Consider the following 21,730-nt stretch of genomic DNA (forward strand, 5'->3'; position numbering starts at 1 on the left):
TTACCGCTCATCTGCGGAGGACAGGCATTCTAGTCTTCCCCTACCTTGATGATTGTCTAAGATGAGTATGCCCCAGGAAGTAGTCTCCCACCTTCAGGCGACGGCGAACCTCCTGCATTTGCTGAGGTTCACTATCAACGTGCCGAAGTCACACCTGACCCCCTCTTAGACGCTCCTTTTCATCGGAGCCATTCTGGACATAGTGCAGTTTCGGGTCTATCCTCCCGAGCAGTGAGTCCAGGTTATTTAGGCTAGGATTCTGATGTTTCAACCTCTAACCTGGATTTCAGTAAGACTAGCACTGAGGCTGTTGGGACTCATGGTCTCCTGCATCCTGGTTGTTACTCATGTCCGATGGCATATGCGGGCTCCGCAGTGGCACCAGATGTCCCAGTGGGCCCAGCATCGGGGAATTCTCTCAGACCTGGTTCAGATCTTTGAGGGAACTGAAAAAGATCTGCAATGGTGGATAACGAACTGCAGTTGGGTCCGTAGCAGACCCCTCTCCCTTCCCCAGCTGGAGTTGACTGTTGTGACAGATGCATCACTCCTGGGCTGTGTGGCCACCTGGAAGAGGTGGAGATCAAAGGCCTCTGGTCTCTGGTGAAAAGCAGCACATCAACCTGTTGGAGCTCCAGGCGATTCGCTTGGCACTGAAAGCCTTTCTTCCTTTGATCATTATAAGATTGGTGCAGGTGTTCACAGACAACACCATGTGGTATTCAGCAAACAGGATGAGATGATGTCATGGATCCTTTGTCAAGAGGGCCTGCGTCTCTGGACATGGCTAGATCGTCAGGGCATTTCCCCTGTGATTGAATACCTTGCAAGCTCTCTGAACGCCATAGAAAACGGCCGCAGATGCCTAGCAGATCACGAATGGCGTCTCCATCCGGAGGTGGTGCATCGTCTCTTTCAGCAGTGGGTTAAGCCTTTATTAGATCTGCTCGCCACCGCCAAGAACTCGTCTCGAGTGTAGCTCCCGGATCTTTTATCCCTTTTTGTCAATACCATTCCTTTCCAGAGTTCTCAACAAGATCAGGAACAACATGGCCCAAGTCATTCTAGTGGCTCCCGATTAAATACTGAGAGTCTGGTATCCCAAGCTGTTGAGCATGATCATCGGTCCTCGAGTCAGGCTGCCTCTTTGAAAGGATCTCCTGTTTCAGCAACAGGGAAGTGTTCTCCACCCAAACCTGCACACTATCCACCTTCATGCGATGAGATTGAGTGGCAACTGTTGATAGCTCGTGACCTTCCTCACGAAGTCTGTAACATTATTCTGGCAGCCAGGCATCCCTCCACCAAGTCGGTATACAACTGCCGTTGAGACACGTTTGTGCCATGGTATGCCTCCTACAACATTGACTAACTTTCAGCATTACCTTTGGCCCAGCAGGGCTCTGTTCTGGGCACAGTTAAGGGTTACCCTTCTGCCATCTTGGCATTTTTGCGGTTGCTAGACCAACCCTCTTTCTTTAAGTCACCCATAGAGGCTAGGTTCCTTAAAGGACTGCAGCATATAATGTTAATGCTAATGGACATTTGTAAAGCGCACTTTCACAGGGTGGCTTCATGGCGCTAGATAGACTGAGTATACTACCAAAAAAGTTTAATTATATGCTTGCACAAATAGCCAGGTCTTAAGATTCCTCTGAACTGCAGAATATCAGTGCAGGACCGAATTTCCAGGGGGAATGAGTTCCAGAGTTTAGGAGCAAGGACCGCAAATCTGCGGCCTCCCTGTCTAACTTGTTTGAAGGTTGGGGTGGTAAGTAGTGAGAGATGGGCAGAACGGAGATTACGTATTGGAGTATGTCTGAGAATCAGTCTGTTGATAAATGCAGGGCTTTTGCCCTGCAAGACTTTAAATACAAGGCAGCCCGTTTTAAAAGCACAGCGCTGGAGTATAAGAAGCCAATGTAGTTTCCTTAACACGGGCAAAACTGGTTGCCATCTTGGTTGGCGATAAATCAACCGTGCTGCCTGGTTCTGGACCAGCTGCAGCCGTTTGAAAGGATAGAGTGGCATTCCTAAGTATACCGAGTTAGCATAATCTAAATGTGACATAACAGTGGCAATTATGATCTGGATTAGGGCATCGTGGGTGAAGAACCGGTGTACCATATATTTCCCCTTACACATTCATAATGCCTCATTGGGTCCTCAGTTTCTCACTTTTCTTCTGTGTACAACCATTGAACCTTCCTACAGTTGCCCTCTCAGACTCTTGACCTTAAAAACTGCCTTCCTAGTGACCATAACAGCAAGTTACAGACACTCTTCAGCATACCCTCCCTAAATCACTTTCTATACAGACTAGTGGGTCATCCGGACACGTGCCTCCTTCCTTCCGAAGGCTGTCTCCATCCCATGTAGGCCAGAACATCACCCTGCCTACTTTATTTGCTCCACCTAATCCTTCCAAAGGGGAGGAGAAACTTCCCTGTCTAGCTACATAAAGACCGCTGTTGTTCTACCTTGACCGAGAAGAGAATTCCGGGTGCATCCTCAACTTCTTCATCGTCCATGTGAGAGCAAAAAAAGGGAAAGCAGTACTCAAGAGAACGATCTTGGAAGGGATAGTCCTGTACATTAAGATCTGCTAAGTCTTGGTGAAGTAGCCCCCTGAGGGCTTACGGCTCACTCCACCAGAATCAAGGCTGTGACCACTGCGTTAGTGTGCAGCGTCCCGATCTTGGACATTTGCCAATTGGTCAGTGGTCATTGTGGCTCGACACTCCTTGCGCGGAAAGTCCCAAAAGTAACTGCCTTCAGTTTGCTGAGGTGGCACCTATACAGGTACTGGGCACGTAATTTATGGCATGGACAACGCAGAGGACACCATGCGGAACTGAATGATGCCACATACTGGCTCGCAGAGGTACTGCTTGAAAAATTTCCAGATCCAGTCTGACGCCCGTGGATAATTCTTTGGGAAAGAATCTGCTGCTAGATAGTCTCTACTAGATAAGGCGTTACTAAAGGTAAGTACTTTCTTCTTCCTGACAAAGCCTCCTACTCCGAAGAATATGATTGTTCAGGCTATAACAAGTAAGGTAAATTCGAATTCCTTTCTGACCAATATTCTGGAGAGAAAATCGAAGAGACTTGATGCTTTTGGAAAGAGATTGTTCTCTTCTGCTAGGCTAGCCCTTAGAAACAAAAATGCAGTTTGGCCTTTGGGTAGATACACCCATGCATTGTCTGATATGGCCAGCTAAATCTTGCCAGTCTCCCAGAGGACCTCAGAGCCTTGTTTCCCCAAATGATTTATGATGGTTGGGATGCTGGCAATATGTGCTCCGATCTCCTTGACACTACAAGCAGCATTGGGAGTTAACGTTGCCATCAGAAGGCACGCCTGAATTAAATCAACCAGGTTTTCTGGCGACGTGCAGGTGCCGCTAACAGCTATTTCCTTCGAGGTTGTCAGACATTTTCGGAGTAAAGAATGAATAAGGATAATTCACCCCAAAAACTATTTAAGGACAGTCTCACCACAGCCTGATCTTTGGGGCTATTGACAAGAGTTAAAGAATTTCTCCAATACAGGAAATTCTAAGCTATTCCAGGGGGCTAACTTAAAGACATCAGCCCCCCCCCCCCCCAAACCTGTACTGCATCAACTGACCCAGTCCTTTCGAGGCCGTGAACATGATACCAGTAGAAAAAGTTCAAATTATCACAGAGCGATCCTCCAATTTTTCTATCCTGCTGCTGCTGCAGCAGCTGCCACCAAGCCACTTTAGTGTGCTTTCTGACACTCATGCCCGGGTAGTGCAATACAGAATACAGCATTTGTAACCCGTCTGGCGCTCATGTCGGACAGGTGGATCTTGCAAATTGTTCATAGCAGCTGTGCCTTGAACTTCTTCTCTCTACTACCATGCCAGAATTACTTTTCAGAGAAGCACTCTTCATTCCTGATGCAGGTGGTCAACCTTCAGTTGTCCAAGAGTGCCCTCCGGTAGGTACCTTACTGAGAGAAGGAGAAAGGGTGCTACTTGTGTTATTTCCTCATTCCGAAGACACAGGTCTCCGGCATATTTTGACCTCCACCTACGGAATTCCTTTCTGAGGAAGAACAAATTCCGAATGCTCACTCTGGCTCAGATCCTGTCAGGGAAAGACACAAAAAACTGGGTAGCCTGCCATGGACCTCCAGACCCCCATACGTCCAGTAGCAGGGCTGTCTCTTAGAGTTCTTTACAATCTTAAAAGTACATGGTGCAGGATCTGGAGTGGTGGCTGGTGGATGCCAACCTGACCTGTGGCAGGCCACTCTCCCTTCCTCATCCAGAGTTCACAGTAGTGATAGACTAGTTGCTTTTGGTTGGAGGCTATCTGAGAATAATAGAGATCCGAGGAATCGGGTCTCCAGTGGACAGATCCGACTGACCCTAAAAGCCTTCCTGCCACCTATCAAGGGAATGCTGATGCAGGGCTTCAGTGACAACACAACTACAATTTGGTATTACAACAAGCAGGATGGAGTGGGGTCCTGGATGTTATACCACTAGTATACCAAACGCACAACAAGTTGTAAAGTATATCAATGAAAAGACATTGAACTATGACTAGTTTGAATCACCAATAATCAAACAAGAATTGCACTTTTTGGAAAAATATTAATTCTGTTTATGTATTCATTTGCATTGTCAATAATCAAAAACAATTTATGAACTCTGTATTTGCTTGTACCAAAACAAAATCATTGTGATGCTACTGTTATTCAGAATTGAATAAAGATAACTGTCAATCGATCATTTGCACATTGTAACATTGTCACAACTTAAAGAAGGCCCAATGCATTTGGGGAAACTCCCTTCTTCAGGGGCACTGTGGAAATAATAAACATGAAACGCTTTATCAACACTATATATGTATAGCTATATTCGTGTAAACATGATATTGCTAAATACATCAAATTAATAAAATGCTTGAAATTGACTGAATAGCAGTTCATAAGACATACTGAAAGCGTTGTGAATTACATTGCGTTGACTACCTAATGAGCTTATTTCTAGGTCAAGTAAAACAGAAGTGTGAAAAAACGAAAAAAGTGTTACATTTAGAAAGACCACCACCATAGGTGTATAGTATTAAGATGAGTTCTTGTTCCTAAAGCATGTGTAATTGTGAATGATATACTGATACCACCACTGTGGAAATTAAGACCCCAAAGGAAACCTGAAGCAACACTCCTTCTGAGCATAGTTGTACTCACTTCTGAGTAAAGTTATGTAGCAATTGACAACTATGTATCCTTGTTGAATATCTGGGCCACTGCGTCTATGATATTCAAAAATAAGATCAAATGCCATTATCAGCCATTAATAAAGCGAATTGCCATTTATTAGATAATGAGAGGACCTAGTATCCCACTCGTTAACTTACAGCAATAGAAGTGATTCTGAATAGAACTCACAGCTGAATGTGTAGAAACGTAGATCCGCAACTGCGTGTCATTTTCTCACTTAAATGTTAACCTGAAATGTCAAACAGTGCTTACTTAATAATTTAAGCATGAGTGGGAAAGCCAATCTAATGGCGTACTTGTAGGTAGTGAATTGAACTGAAACTGAACTCACCAAAGAAGGCTGCTCACATCCCTCTAAGTACAAATGTTGCGATCCTGCTCGAGATAATGTGAAAGCTAGTAGTTGTTTGTGATCTGTTATAAGTAAATAGAGCGCTGTGAGTATATAAGCGCATGCGCTATGTGTTCAACAAAATGTATTTCTCATGACTGCAAAGCTATGGATCCAAATAAGCGACTCACCGAAGGTTAGAAAAGTAGGTAGGCGAGCAGCCTTCTTTGGTGCTAAAAGTCATGGTCATCTTCATCCGAGGGCGAAAGAACTACTTTGCATAATTTCAGGTATTGATTTAGGCTCATTTACATAATCGCACTCACAACACATCAATTGTATAAGGAACCCCGAGGCTATCTTTATGGTAGAAAAGTACCATACCTACCCTAGATAGACAGAGGAGAAGCTTCCATGCTGACACAAGACGTGGAGGTCCCTGCCGCTGAAGCTCCAGCACACAGTGGTCTGACATCCCTTGCGGGGTGTCCAACTAGAGACCAAGATGGGATCCTTAATTCTTTCCCATTAGTTAATGGAATGGCTCTTTCTTAGGGGATTCTTGGCTTTACAATCACATACATGCTAGGTACACTTAGATAGAAACCTCATAGTAGGAGTACGCTTGATTACTCATGTCTATATGCCTGCATAAATTCACTGTTTTAGCACCGTGGTGGAATTGTACCTTTTGTCCACTTTGTTGGTGCTTGTAATCTTATAAATCTGTTTCTGTCTAATTGTCGCAGCAAACATGTTTCATACTAGAATGACGCTGGTTCATTAAATTTTTATTGAAAACGTCCCCATAGTTTATTCTGTGTATCTCGCTGAGACTAAGTGAGCACGATTGACTGAGCGAAAAGTGCTGTACTGTTTCTACGATCCCCGAAGGATCAAGGGTTGTCATGTTCGATAGTTGCCAAAAACTATTTGCTCCTTGGTAAGGTTAGGGGGCTTATGGTGGCACTGTAAGCTAGTGGGCCCAAAGGCTAACATATCCTTTGGGGGTTTCTGGAATCAGGCTGGACACCAATCCCTTGGTTTATGTTGTCTAAACTTGCAGATCCAATTTATTTTTAGGAACTACACAACAGTGTGTCAGTGAGGCCCTACACTAGCCTTCCCTTCGTGGATGGCTTTTAGGGCCAGGTGGATCTGTCTGCTGGAAACCAGAGTCCTCTGACCTCCTTCTCTCCCAGATAGCCGCCAACCTAGCAGTGACCCATCTATCACCACTGTGAAATCTAGGTGGGGAAGAGAGAGTGGCCTGCCGCAGGTCAGGCTGACATTCCCTAAGCACAAATCCAGATCCTTCACCATGTCCTTTAAGATCTTAAAGACCTCCACAAGGATCAGGGGGTCCACTGCAGGGTCTAAATGTGCACCCTGGATTTCGAGATGAGGAGGATACATAAGCTCAGGAGTCCAAGAAGTCGCAGAGCTATTCTCACCAAAACCCTGGACTGACCTAAAATATTGTGATTATTCCCAGACGGTCCTAGAGCTGCTTCAATTGAGGAAAGGCTTTAGATGCCATGTTTCATGAATTTCCCAAACTAATGGAAGAATCTACGTGGGCATTCAGCTGGAACTTAGGCTTGTTGATGGTGAAACCTAACAATGTCAGCAGTGCGGAGCTGGTCTACAACTGACTGCAGTGAGCCTTGTCTTTAGCAGCCAGTTATCAAGGTATGGATATATGCATACAGATGGGCAGCAATCACTTTTGTGAATACCAGAGGGGCCGAGGTATGGCTGAATGGGATCACGGTCATTTAAGTGTTCCCAGCCTACCCTGAACCGCTGGTAATGCATGTGGAATTTCAGGGGGTAAATGGAAATACGCATTCTGCTAGCTCACGGACACCATCCAGTTTTCTGTGTTTTTCCTAGACAAGATCTGAGGCAGAGTGCCTGCAGTTTTCCTGTTTCCTAATCTTCTTTTTAGGATTTCTTTTTATTGACGTTAAATGGCAATTCCAGAGTCACTTCTTTTGTTTAGCCTTTGTGTTCATGTCTCAAAGCTTGGAGTTTTACATTTACATTAGATATTAAGAACCTTGCAGCCCATGGCCGTCCGGTTTTGTGGTTTCTTGTGTGTTTTCTTAGGTTGATTCTTCAAAGCTGGTGAAGAGCTGACACCCTTTTGTAAATGTTTGTAATGTCCCCAGAGACTTGTTGCATCCCCTCATGGTGCTGTCTGTATTCCATTGGTTTGTGGGACTTTCAGAAGTCATTCTCTTTCCACACTGTAGAGAGTTTGCTCGTTTTGACAGCTGCTGTTTGTCAGTTGGTATACTTTCGGCGTCTGTACTAGTGCTTTGATACTTTTTATCTTGAATGTTCTGCGGTGGCTGATTTACCAGTTGATCTGTAGACTGATGATGAATTCCCTGATAATGCTAGTTTACATTGTTGTGGCCAGTGTTTCAGTAAAATTGTGTTATGACATTAATAGTACGATGCTATTTATAGATCATCATGTACCTGTGGATTTGTAGTGCTGAGCACACATTTATAAAGCCCAATTGAATTAAGTTAAATTTGTCGACTTTGGAAGGCGCTAAATGGTGGGGGTCACCATGCCAGTATTGGAAATTGTGACCTCCAGGTTGGTTACAGATTTGAACTGCAGGTGTTTGAGCCAAGGAGATATTTTACCTAGTATTTTTTCTGATATTTTTGATGGCTATTTATTTTCGGTTCTGGGCTGTAGGTATTGCTCCTTAGAATGTGCTCGCTTGCCCAAGGTCCTGCTTTTAGTGCTCCAGGTATGATAATATTCAGACATTTTGATAGTATGATATCTAATGTCTCCTAGTTGTGGGAAATTCATTCAGCAAGCAGAATGTATACAAAATAATCAAATGCCTGCTTGCTGCTAAAATCGGTTGCGCTTTAGCTCTATTTTTCAGACTCTTCCCCACTCTTCACAAACTTCTCTCACTCCTCTCCTGACTCTTATCTCTTCTTTCTCCGTCTCATTCGCTTGCTCTTTTTCACCACTCACCTTCTGTTCACCCTCCTCTCACTAACTAGCCCTCCCTATTTTTAGGTTGAGCCTGGGCAGGGCATGCACTGCTCTGCAATGAATACTGTAATCTAGAGTGGGGCTTGAAGCTCCTCTCATCTTTTCCATTTGTTCCTGTGCCCTTCATAAATGCATGCTTTTGTTAGTCAACATGCTTCATTAGTCCCAACTTTTTGTGTTTCAAATCCTTCCAGAAGACTGCCTCAGTTACACATGGCATTACGCTTTTTTTTTTATATAGGTTCCGTTGTGCGCGCAATTTTTTTCTTTCTTTTTTGCCTCAGCTAGTGTATCAAAGCAACACAAGGAGATGATGGACGGAGCGCTGAAACTTTTCAGGCACTCACCTCCAGTCACAGATCTGAGTTGAATCAATCATAGTTCTTTAGCTCACTTCGCCACCCCAGTTCAGACCCAGGCACATGCAAATCAGTCTGACCCTGTTCCTCATGGGAACAGTCCAGCCCAAACTGCCAAGCCATGTCTTCCCTGGATCGGAAACAAGCATCCTGGGACCAGTTTCTGGGCAACAGCCCTCATCAGCCAGGCTAGCTTGAATCCTGTGGCATAGTGAGCAAGGGACCCACGTCTGGACATACCCTGCCAATTTAGGGCGAACAAAGCAAACGCAAGGATATGATGGAAGGAGCGCTGAAAAATTTTAGACACTCACCCCCAGTCACCGATCTGGGTTGAATCCATCATTGATCTTTAGCTCACTTCGACCAGCCCAGTTCAGACCCAGCCATACGCAAATCAGTCTTGCCCCTGTTCCTCCTTGGAACAGTCCAGCCCTAACTGCCGAGCCATGTCTTCCCTGGACCAAAAACAAGCATCCTGAAACTAGCGTATCAGCACAGCAACCGCATCACGGCTGCTGTGCTTCATGTTTCGGGCAGCATTTGCATCGCAGTTTAATTTTTGTTTTACTTTAGAAACCATGTGCCTTTTAACAACGTGTCCACTTGCATTTTCACCATTGCTTCTTGTTTCCTGCTCTTGGCAGTATGTTCGCCCTGTGCCGTCTCTCCCATCATCCCGCCCCCACTACTCTTCCGAAATTGCTGCTTGTATTTTAAGTGATTTGTAACAGGATGTTGAGTCGAGACTCAAAATCCTGAGTCAGCAGCTCTGATTGCACGTCCTTCATGGCATGTTTGATGCCATTTCATTGGTGTTTTATAAATTTGGCCAGATGGAGTCATGTATAAGCCCAAATGAGTTCCAGTCATATTGCGTGCCGTCTATCCCCTCCCCCGCGACGCTTTCATTGTCACCACTGCGTCTTGTTTCCTGCTCGTGGCAGCCTGCTCACTCGTGCCGTCTCTCCCTCCCCTCCCCCCCCCCCGCCCCACCACCCCTCCGAGATCGCTACTTGTATTTTAAACTATTTGCCCAAAATCACAGGACACCACTTGCTCATCAGAGACTTGGCACCTTTAAAGTTCCTGGGCTGCACAATCTGCTGCATTACTAAATTTGTATAAGTTCCCAAAGGCGAGACCTATTGCATTGCAAATGCTTGTTTCTAAACTACTCTCAACCCCTTCTTTCATTCTTTTCCTATCACTCTCTGCACTTTTCTCCCTACATCATTTTCTTGCTTTCATCCCACCTCTCGTTGTCTTCACTACTCACCTCTCCCTGTCTTCACTACTCACCTCTCCCTGCCTTTCTAAGCGCCTCTTTTCCTCTCTCTTGCAATTTTTAGCATTGCAAACTATGAGTGAAGCCAAACTTAACATATTTAACATACATGTCTGTACATCATTCTTGTCCAGTTCTGATACAAAACATAACATACAGTTATATAGCGATATGCTGCATTTCTCATGTTTTCTGAAAACAAGATGCCTTTTTGGCTCCCTGAGACAATGCATCTCTTTTCCCTTCATCCCTGCCCAATATAATACAACACAAGATATGATGTTGATTTCCTCTTACAAAGTACCTGGCTGCTTTTGTTCTCGGTATTCTGACTTCTCCCTTCACTGTACCAGTTGCTCCCTTTTCTCTTAACTTCTCTCGCCACCGTCCCCTTTTGTCCCTCTGCTCCGAGCTTCCGCTGCTTCCCCTTCTTCACTGTCCCCTTGGTTTCCATTTCTGTTGACTTTCCCCTTTATTGTTTTCTGGGCTTTGCCTCGTCTGTCCCTATAAATACTACTGTCCCCAATTGCTTCTCTGGGGATTGGCTGATCTTGGTTTGCTAATCATTCTTATTGTCCCCTCAGAATTGATGATGATTCCGATGATGACCGTGAAGGAGACGAGGCTGGTGATCGTAAGAAGGAATGGAATAGCTTTTTCCAGAAGCAGATGAAACTGCGCAAGGTGAGGAGTGATCTAAGGATAGCTGTGACTGAGTCTGGGTGTTTTCCACTCCACCATGATTGTCCGTCACATCTTTGCATATTTATTGATGGCTTGCCGCCTGTGTTGGGATGCATTGCAATAGGCTTACTGGTTCAACTGAATTGACTTGTGATGGGATTTAACTTGACCAAGGCAGATCCCTCGTACCATTAATCAAGTACGTTTTTTATCAGATGTGGTGGAACTGAGCCCACACTGACATTCAGAGGAGGCACCTCATTCCTGTGTGGCTACTGAACGTCCTCTTACTCAGAGGTCCGTGTGCTGACCGCCTTGCAGAGTAGGTCATAGGTCACATGAATGTCTTCTTGTGTGCCATCACTGAACTTCCTTTTCTTGGCAGCGAACTTTCCTTTGCAGCTTTGACTCGTTCTGTATGCCAGAGGCAAGACATAAATGTTCACCTTTAAAGCTGGTGTACAGCTTAATATCTTCCTTTAGACTGACCTACTCTGCCGTTTTGGCAAAATAGTTGAATTGTTGTAAACATTAGGCATCACTCAAGGATACGTGTAAGCAGACCTTGTGTGGTATCAGTAGGAATTCTACCCTCTTTCACTCGATGCCACACTAAATGACTCTGTTGAGCTGCAGATGTTTCTAGCCCCATCTCCCACTGGCGAGGACAGGTGGGGTGCTGGTTACTCTGTAACTGACTTCAAGGTTGAAAGCAGTGCTACAGGTAAGTAACTTTTTACAACATTGACCTGCTCTAGATTCAAATGCTTTGCAGTGCATAGAAGTAGTATCCTTCAGATGAGGGAGGGCAAAGGAGAAGCTAGTCTCTCTTAACAGGTTATCTAAGGCTGCTTGATTTACCAGGTTATATTTTTGAATTTCACAAGCCCAGTAATAGTGATTTGCATTGCTCTGTGCAGAACACCACATGGCTCCTTTTTTAATCTTTATTCATATGTTTTATTAACAGAAGAAAACCTCTCCATCAGTAAGATACATTTTGTCTGGTAGAAAGAGGGGCAATATGGCTATAATAATAGGCAGTGTAAGAGTGACACTGATGTATCTCTCTTTTTCACAACGGTATTCAGTGAAATAACAATGAAACTTCTGAACGCACAGCACACAAAAAAAGAACAGTATTGATGCACTCATTCATTAGGAGAGGGTAATGGAACCATCTCTGGAGAGTAGGTATGAACAAAGTGAGGACTATATGCTCAGGATGTAAGAGGTAATGTGACTGCATAAATGAAGAAACACAAACCGTTAGGGGAGGGTCCTAGGGCATATTTAGAGATCTGGCATGGACACGGCCCCCAAGACTAAGCATACTATACACAAAGTGTCCACGGGTCTTCAAAAGACAGATCTACCTTGAAAAGACAATAAACCAAAAAAGCCAGAAGATCTATGTGTAAATAAACAAGAAAGTCTCCTTAACAATAAGGATACCCATCAGTCACCATTCGATACCGCCCTAGTCATCATCTGTGCCTCCTTTTGGCATTTCCATCGTGAAGCATAAATGATGTCAATCAGGACTTGATGAAAACGTCCTGCATCAAACTATGGAACACTGGATAGCCCCACTGATTTAGAACGCTGGTGATAGGTGATGGGTGGGAAAGGATTGCAGTGCGTGAAATGTGTGTAAAAATTAGTGACTTAAAATTGGGTGAGTGAGAGAAACATTATGTTTATTATTATCGCTCAGATGCCCAAGATTAAAAACAGTGCAAAATAAGGCAGCTATAACAAATACCTGCCAGAGTGGTTATTAGGTCAACATGTTTCGGCAATATACAAGGACACTCCTATCCTCTGCCTTCTTCAGGACCTCTAAATATGATTGCTACTGCAATGTGAACAAAAACATATAATAAGTGTAGAAAGAAAAGAAACCATTTCACCTGGAGTCCTAGGTGTCTGGTAAACTCCTGCTTGTAGGTTATTTGGCCACTGTAAAATACACCGTTATGATTGATTACCTTAATTGGTTACATGTCAATAAAGGTAGAAAGCAACAGGTGTCTATATAGATAGACATCCTAATTTGGCATAATTCCCATCTGTACAGGTATTTCATAAATGGAAACATCGAGTACATTCAGTGTATGTGTACACATGGTAAGTTGCTACTCCAGCTTACCTATTTAGCAGTAGGATAAGGCCCCACCTCACCTGGCTGCGGCTCAGGGAGAAGAAGCACCGCTCTATAAAAAATCAAAGGAGCCTACACATGACAGGGTTAAATGATCTGCTTACTCTGGTACGTCTGTGCATGTCCAAAAAACACACACTCCTTGCCATTCATTGTTCTCTTCATTCACATATATTGATAGTCATTGTGTTATAATAAACCATCAAAAGTTGACAGCCTCAATATTATTCTGATACAACAGACAAGTATCTCAAGGACATTATGTCACCTATCAAAGTCCCATCGTCACTGTGTTGACATGACGTCTTACTGTATGAACCTCATAAGATAAACAATGTCAATGTAAATCGCCATATCTCTCATGTGATCCCAATTTCTGAGATAATGACCCGGTATCGTCCTCTCATGTCAGGTATTAATCATCCATCTTACGCATATTGCAATGTTAGCCAGTATGATCCATGTAGCGCAGGGCTCGACAAATCCACTCGACCGCTCGCATTTGCGAGGTAAATTTTATGAGGTTGAGCTATTTTTAGGTCCTACTCGCCCTATCTGGCGAGTAGGAAAACATGCTAACTTTTGTCCTCCGTCTTTGAAAAGTAGCAAATTGGACAAGATAACAATATTTAAAGGCCTTTTTATTGCTCACAAAGCAAATTAGCAATAAAGATGCCTTTAAATCTTGTTATCTTGTCACATTTGCTCCGCTTTCAGAGACCGAGGTCAAGTAGGTTACTAGACCTGCAGGACTGGTACCATTTTTCAGATTTCTCGAGCCCTGTAGCGTGGTCAATTGATCCACCGGTGTTATATAGTGAGCCCACACAGTGTGCCAAACCGTATAGCGCTTGAAGGCACAACTTAAACACCATAGACATAGACAATATAAAGTATATGGCCCTCGAGTTGAAGTCACAAGGGCCCCAGAATTGTTTTTATATCGGTCAGCTCGAACAGGGACCAAAAGTATCGATACAGAGGTCAAGCTTAACAAATGCCTCACTCGTCTCCCTACTCAATAGCGCTGTGACACCCGGCTCACCTCTCCGTCGGTACTCCTGACGGTCTTCTAAGCCGTCTCGGGGAGGTGACCGGCAGCGTCTTTCCACCATTTTTATCCTGGCTAGCAGGGCACGTGACGTGTCAGCTGATCACGTGATTGCGTCCCGCGGGCCAGGGAGTATGGGAAATGAAGTTTTTCATTGTTGTATGCTGTAGAGCTTGATATAGTATTATTCTTATGGTTTACTGATCACGGGTATTCAGCTCAAGCGGTAGATCGTAATATAATTAGATCCCACACATTCTTGGCCAGAGTGGAAGGATACTATTCTGCGAATCTCGGTGAATAGATCCATGAAAAAAGGTTGACATATTTTTTATACGGGGACAAATTCCTATGAAGTGAAGATGGAACAGTATTTTCTACAAACTTCTAGGCATACAGATGTAACTTATATTAGTCCTAAAACAGTGTGGGTACCCTATTGTTTGTGTGCCTCAAAGCATATGTATAGGGTGACTTCATGTATTCTACATAGGGGTTTAGTCATACAAAACCCTTGAGGCTAAATTCCTTTTATACAAAAACTCCATTGGGTCAGCCGATTGCAGATGAACTACAAAAGGGCCAAATGTTGGAATCGCCACTAGAGCACATCCTTTGAGTGCTACCCACAGGATTTCATCATTCAGACCCTTCTGTCAGTTCCCAATCTAAACACCCATTTCTGTTCCTTGATCAGCAGATATTTAGAAATGCCTGTGACGTGGTCAGGGATAAAGGGCTGCTTTGGTATTCTGTTGGACCGTGGTTTGCTTCTAAAAAGTGGCTTGCCATTCGTGTTGCTTGCTTTTTGCAACGTACTGTACTTTTGTGCTCCGAAATCCTCAACTTTTCGTGTTGTCATGCCTACATATCTTAACCGGCATAGGCAGGTGATCATGTAAATCAGCCTATCGCTATTGCAATTAGTGAATTATTTTTGTTGCCACGGGTGACTGGTACAAATGTCAATAGTGACCCATTTCTGTGGTTGGGGACAAGCTGCTCATGTCCCACACGGGTGATGAACTTGTACGGCCGGTAAGTCCCATATGGTGCCTACAGCGTGTTGTCCTCTACTCTTAGGTCTTGTATGGACCAATTGATCTTTTAAATTTGGTCCTCGTTTAAAAGCAAAGAGAGGAGGCTGTATAGATTCTTGACCTGTATTTAAAATCGGCCATGGGTTCATTGCAGTGTATCAGGACATCAATGCAGTCTTTTATGTTAGAGGAGGGACCCTCCCCTCCCCCCCGCATAGCAACTCACTGTTCGCCATTAATTGGGCTAAAGAAGTAAATCTGCAGGAATTTTTGAGAATGGTCTTTGTATATTCTAGCAGCTCCTACAAAGGCGATGGAGGTAAAGGAAAGCACAGCAACCTCGGAAAGGGGTTTGAATATCAGCTCCCAGCAGGAGAACCCATTCAGACAGGCCAAAGCGAAATCTTAGACATATAACTTCAATCATCCGTCCCATAGCCTGTAAACATGCAGGGGTTTGGTATATATGATGTATGAATTTGAATAGGAGAAATCTATTGCTACTGTTTAGGGATACGTTTTTGATTTGTAGACAGCAGTAGGTCCACATCTATTTGGTCAGTGTTGTATTTAAGTGGGATCCCCATTTACCCTTGGATGAAGAGATGTCCCTTTGGGCAGTATCTATGGTTGCATTTTATAATCTTGAATCTGATAGGGACATCTAGCCTCAGATTCCTTACCTTTGAACTTCCCAGGCATCAAACAGAATTCAGAAGATTTTTCTTGAGCACTACCCCTGCGTGTCAGAAGGTGGCGTCTGTTAACTCGCCGTGATGTTGTAGGCATCATTGCCATTATCGTGACGTCCGTGTCCTATATTTAGGTGCCACACTGATGTCAGTTCTTTTCTTTCTGCGCCAGCCAGCCCAGATTCTTTGAAGAGAGCTATTCCCTGTTATTTCTTTTTTGACAGACTTTTTTCAACTTTTTGTCAATTTTTTCATTGATGTGTAGGTCACCATCATTTCCAAAAAGACCTCTGGATTTAAACCCTGCGGCGCCTGTCACCGCTCCATGTCAGTCATGGATTCCCACCTCATGTGCTTTTGGTGCCTGGAGCCCCACTGCGATCTGAAGTCGTGCCCCGACTGCCGGACTATGGCTCCAAAAGCTTTGAGGAGCTTGCACCCTGGCGTCCGGTGCCTCGAAGGTCTCATTCCTGCTCCTGGTCAAGAGGGAAGGTCCAAGCACCACTCCGGGAGCTCAAAGTCTTCATACTCCCATTCAAAGTCTTCATACTCCCATTCAAAGTCCTCAAAGGGGTCAGGTAAGAAGCACCACAAAAAACACAAGAAGTCGAAGCAGGCTTCGACTTCACCCCATTAGTCACCCAACACGATGAGTCTCGGCGTTCAAGACCTCATTCTGCAGAGAATGTGCCTGGGACGGCTCCGCATTTCTCCTCTTCTCTGGGACAGGGAGCAACCCCCGCCTAGTTGAAGGAAATTTATGACTCCATGTGCCCCATATTTGGGCGGCCTGGCACTGCTAGCACGCCTTTGGGCCCCGCTGGCTTGACTGTACTCCGCGGCATTGGCCATGGCGCCCACAGCTCCTTATGGATCCAGTTTCGGACTTGCACTGGCCGTACCTTTGTGACCTTCCCCGGAGCCGCGTCAGACGCGGAAACTCCCTGTGCCCACAGACCGCTTCAGCCCAATTCTCATTCCCGATGACACAGAGCCAACCGGGCTTCCACATACATCGACAGAGCCCTCAGACTCTATATCTCATTCTCAGGCTCATTTGGAGGATCTAGGATTGGAGAAAGGTTGAGAGGGGACGTGGGACCTCTTAGAAGTCCTGATTTATTCAGAAGAAATGGACTTGTATGAGGAACTGCGTGATGACACTGACTTAGATACCTCTCCAGAGCCTGGCATTCTTCCCCTCCTAACCTGGCTATGGAGGAGGGAGCTTTCTTTGCTATGGTCGTACGTAGGGCTGCAAAGATCTTGGAACTGCATATTCCTACTGTGGCTATCAAGATAATGTCTTGGCGGAAGTCCTGCAGCCTGGGGTCTCACCTCGGAACCCTTGCTGCTATTTAATGAGGCCTTGACTGATGTTTTCCAGGGCACCTGGTCCAAGTCGAGCAGGGAGCTCCTGTGAATAGAACAATGTAAATGTAAATTGATACTTGTATAGAGCACTACTCACCCGCAAGGGTCTCAAGGCGCTTGTACGAATACCACTGTGGAACCCATCCTGGCTTTCCCTGTGAGGCGTCCACTCTTGGGCACCCCCAAGGTGGAGGCCAGGCATCCTTAGCGTTGTGGGGGCCGTTGTGGAGATTAAGCAAGCTATTGCCCAGAGTTGCAGAGTGGGACTCCATGATTGGAATAGGCACCGAGGCGAGAATTATCAGGTCCGTGGAATTTTGAGCCCAAGACCTGCCGAGGTGGGGAATTGAACCCTGGTCCCGGGCTAGACCTCTTCATCAGGGTCTGCCACTCTAATCATTAACTCTGTTACCAGGGGGGTTTTTTGTCCAAAAATGTGGCCGGGTAGGACAATGACAATTATAAGAAAGAAGAAGACCCGGTCACTCGTTTGTTAGTTCTGCTCAATTTTTATTTAGGGCAGAATCTTGCACTCAGGTGTTTAATCCTTATGTGCAACCTATATATTTTTTGAATTTCAGAAAGAGTAAATGCAGTGATTTTTACAGATACTGTAACTGTCCGAAGAATTACTTGCTGTCCTGCACTAGAACACATATATTTACAAACTCAAATTACACATCACTTTAAAAGACAAAAAAGAATTACACATTTAAATAATTCTACACAAAACAAACATTTAGGAAGGAAATAACTCATTAGGGTTGAAAGTACCCTGTCCACATTTTTTCTACCAGGCCACTGAAAATAAATGTTTTTATCTCTTTGTTTTGGCCTGATAGCGCAGGAGGCAGCTAGTACAATCAGTGTTCAATGTATTTGTCCAAATACAAAAGCCTTATGCGCAATAAACATTCGGATTTAAGACGAATGAAATGTCAAGAGCCTGTAAGCCGACGCGTTTCTGAGCCTGTCCGTGTACTTGGCAAGCTCGTCTTCAGGGCTTCGGGGCTGGGTACCTACATGAATGCAAATATAGGGCATGATAAGTTTTTTGACCCTCTTATTGTGCGTCACCCAAGCTGTTCAGCTGACGTTATTGTTACCTTTTTGTTGTACAATCTCTATTAACTGATCCTCTGATCGATTTCTTTTTAGGGGGCTCCTTGGGTTCTGTAATGGAAACAATAGCATGGTATGTTTCCAGAAGTTCTTATCGTACATAAATTATTTATTCTCATCTCGTTTTACACTCACGTGTTTAGCAGCCCAGGTGTTCTCTAGCAGGTTATCGATCTCCTTTTTAAAGCGATAAATGGCGCTGGCGCTGTAAGGTCAACAGGCACGTATTTAGCTATTAATACTTGTCTTGATGCTCGGTACATGCATTTTTCTGATAGATACATCTGCCGTGTGGATTCCTCACCTTGTGAATATCCCCCTTGCGTCAGCAACGTTCGGAAAATTCTTCGTAGCACGCCGGCGTGGACGACGTCATAGGAGCACGGCTTCGCGCGCGACTCCGTCTGACGTCACCGACTCCACATAAGGCCCACGTCGGCGTGATGACGTCAGTTCCCTTTTTTCCGCGTCGTCGACGCTAACTGTTTCTGGGATCTTCTGCGATACTTTTGTATCTATTCGCTGTTTAGCTGTAATTGTTTCACTGTCGGATTTCGCTTCATCGCCGGAGATGTCGTCGAGGAAGACAGGCTTCAAACAGTGTGGTTCCTGCACCCGGATGATGTCGATCACCGATCCGCATCCCGTCTGTCTGTGGTGTCTTGGTTCGGGACACGATGTCAAGAACTGTCGTTCCTGTGACAAGATGAACCCCAAAGCCTTGCGTGAGCGGGAGGCGAAGCTTCTGCTTGCTAAGGTGAAGGAAAGGGAAGCCGGAAGGTCTTAGAGGTCAGTGTCCAGGCGCTCGAAGTCGAGACAACGGTCGCGGTCGAAGTCAAGGTCGGCTTCGAGGGCGAAGTCGAGGTCGGCTTCGAAGGCCAAGTCGAGGTCGAGAGAGAGATCAAGGTCCAGAGGGAGGTCGAGGTCCGGTTCCAAGTCGGCCTCGGGCCATGCTTCGGGCTCCTCGAGAAAGAAGCATAAGAGGAGTAAACATCACTCCAGACACCACTCTGGCAAGGAGTCTTCGGATTCGAGGAAGAAGTCGAGAAAACATCATAAGGACTTCGTGTCTCCTTCTCCAGCTCAATCTCACGTTGGTTCTCCAATTCATGAGCCGGAACCGGATCTGGAGTCGCACCATTCATCGGTGCATGAAGAAGAGGTTCCTCGAGCACCGACTCCGGTTGTGGAGCCTGAAGAACAAGAGGGCCAGGGTGCGCCTTTGCCGGATCAGCCTCCTTCGGAGCGGCCGTTGGGTTCGTACCCACCCTTTCCAGGTCCAGGTCAGGATCCCTCGCAGTTTTTAAACGCCATGTTTGGTGTTTACTCGAGGGCGATGTACCCCGCTGGTGCGCCTATGGGTCCCATGGGTCCTTTGTCTTTCAATTTGGGTGTGCCCCAGGCTTATGCCCCGGCCCCATTTATGCCGTTTATGCCGACGCCTTGCACTCCTTGGCTCGGTACGGCGCCGCCGAGGTCGTCGACTTCGCATGCGGCTTCGCCGACTCCGGATCGGCCTCGGGTGGATTCGGATCGTGGCACTTCCCGTCCTCCGGCTCCTCGCTCGACGTCGGCTCCGGCGCCGTAGGAGTCGTTACCGGATCCATCGACTTCGGTCCGTATGGAGTGGTCGAGGCGCAGGGCACAACGCCTCTTGGAGGAGAAGGGGTTTGTGGACTCCGAGGTTGAGGAAGGAGAGTTGCATGAGGGGGATTGTTTTGAGGACCTTCAGGATGCAAGTGGCTTGGAACTTTCTCCTGAATGGGGTTTGCCAACCGTTTCTGACACACCATCTAAGGACTTGGCACCCTATCATGTTGTCATAAAGAAGGCTGCAGAGTTGCTAGGCTTGACTTTGCCCACAGTTGAATACAAGCCCAACATCCTTACGGAAGTGTTGCATTCGCCCTCTTCTATTGTGGAGCCTACGCTTCCTTTTACGGATGCCTTGACTGAACCGATAAAGGAGGTCTGGAAGAGGCCTTTATCTGCTCCTGCAGTTTCCAGGTCAGTGGCAAGGCGTTACAGGGTGGCTCCTGATGACCCTGAATTTCTTTCCTCGCATCCTGCACCGGAGAGTCTGGTAGTGCAGGCCGCCTGTTCCAGCAGGGCTGCGGGTTCTTTCCCTCAGGTGCCAGCAGACAAGGACTCAAAAAAACTGGACCAGTCTGCTAAAAAGATTTTCTCCTCTGGTAGCATGGCCTTGAAGTCCACCAATGCTACTTGCCTCTTGGGGAGATACGTTCACGCGTTGATGGACTCGGTCAAACAGCTTTCTGCTAAGCTTCCAGAGGACGATAAGAAGAACTTTAACGAGGTGGTCGCTGATACTCAGGCTGCAGCTCGTATGGTCATACAGAGTGGTATGGACACGGCGGACTCTGTTGCCAGAATTATGGGCTCCACTGTGGCTACAAGAAGGGCTGCATGGCTTAAGTCCTCTGATTTTTCTACTGACGTTCAGTCTACTCTGTTGGACTTACCGTTTGATGGGACAGGTCTCTTTGGCAAGAAGGCTGACGTAGCTCTGGAGAGATTCAAAGACAGTCGGGCTACGGCGAAGTCTTTGGGCCTTCAGACGAGGGGCTCTGCGACTAGAAAGTATAGGGGTTTTGGCAGATCCAATTTTCGTCCCTACAATCAAGGACAGCAGCAGCAGCAGCAGCGCCAGAATCCTCTGTATAAATCCTACAGAGGAAAGCAAAGGGGCCGTGGTCGTGGGCGCCAGGTCTCCTCCTCCTCCTCCTCCTCTTCCTCTAATAGCCAACCCCCTCCCCCTGCAGCAAAGCAGCCCTAGATCCGCCATTCTGGATCATGTGGCTCCGGTGGGCGGTCGGCTTACTCATTTTCTACGGGATTGGGAATCGGTTACATCGGATCTTTGGGTTCTCAATCTCGTAGAAAATGGGTATGCACTTCCTTTCCAGGAGTTCCCTCCCAATTACCCTCCTTGCCAGGGTTTTTGTTCGGAGGACCACCTTGTTCGCTTGCAGGAAGAAGTCCTGGCTTTGTTCAAGAAAGGTGCGATAGAGGTGGTTCCAGAGCAGGAAAAGGGTCAGGGATGCTACTCCCGGTATTTCCTGATCCCCAAGAAGGATGGCAGGTTACGTCCAATCCTGGACCTCAGGATTTTGAATCTCTATCTCAAGCAGGAGAAATTCAAAATGCTCACTCTTGCGCAGGTTCTTCAAGCGCTGTTGGAAGAAGACTGGATGGTGTCGATCGACTTGCAGGATGCGTATTTTCACATCCCGATCCTGAAGTCGCACAGGAAGTATCTCCGTTTTACGGTGGGATCGCAACACTACCAGTTTGCGGTCCTTCCGTT

General features: G+C 45.9%; 1 protein-coding gene across 2 annotated transcripts in view; it reads left to right on the forward strand.

The window, feature by feature from the left end:
- Nucleotides 1–21,730, forward strand: part of RECQL5 (RecQ like helicase 5) — a 769,601-nt gene that overhangs the window by 544,372 nt on the left and 203,499 nt on the right. For both annotated transcript variants that reach the window (XM_086930748.1, XM_086930749.1), the window contains one exon: nt 10,860–10,959. In XM_086930748.1, the coding sequence (XP_086786874.1) occupies nt 10,860–10,959 (100 nt within the window). The remainder of the gene's footprint in view (nt 1–10,859; nt 10,960–21,730) is intronic.

The sequence above is a fragment of the Lissotriton vulgaris genome, chromosome 7 (assembly GCF_964263255.1).
Source record: "Lissotriton vulgaris chromosome 7, aLisVul1.2, whole genome shotgun sequence".
Lineage (NCBI taxonomy): Eukaryota > Metazoa > Chordata > Amphibia > Caudata > Salamandridae > Lissotriton > Lissotriton vulgaris.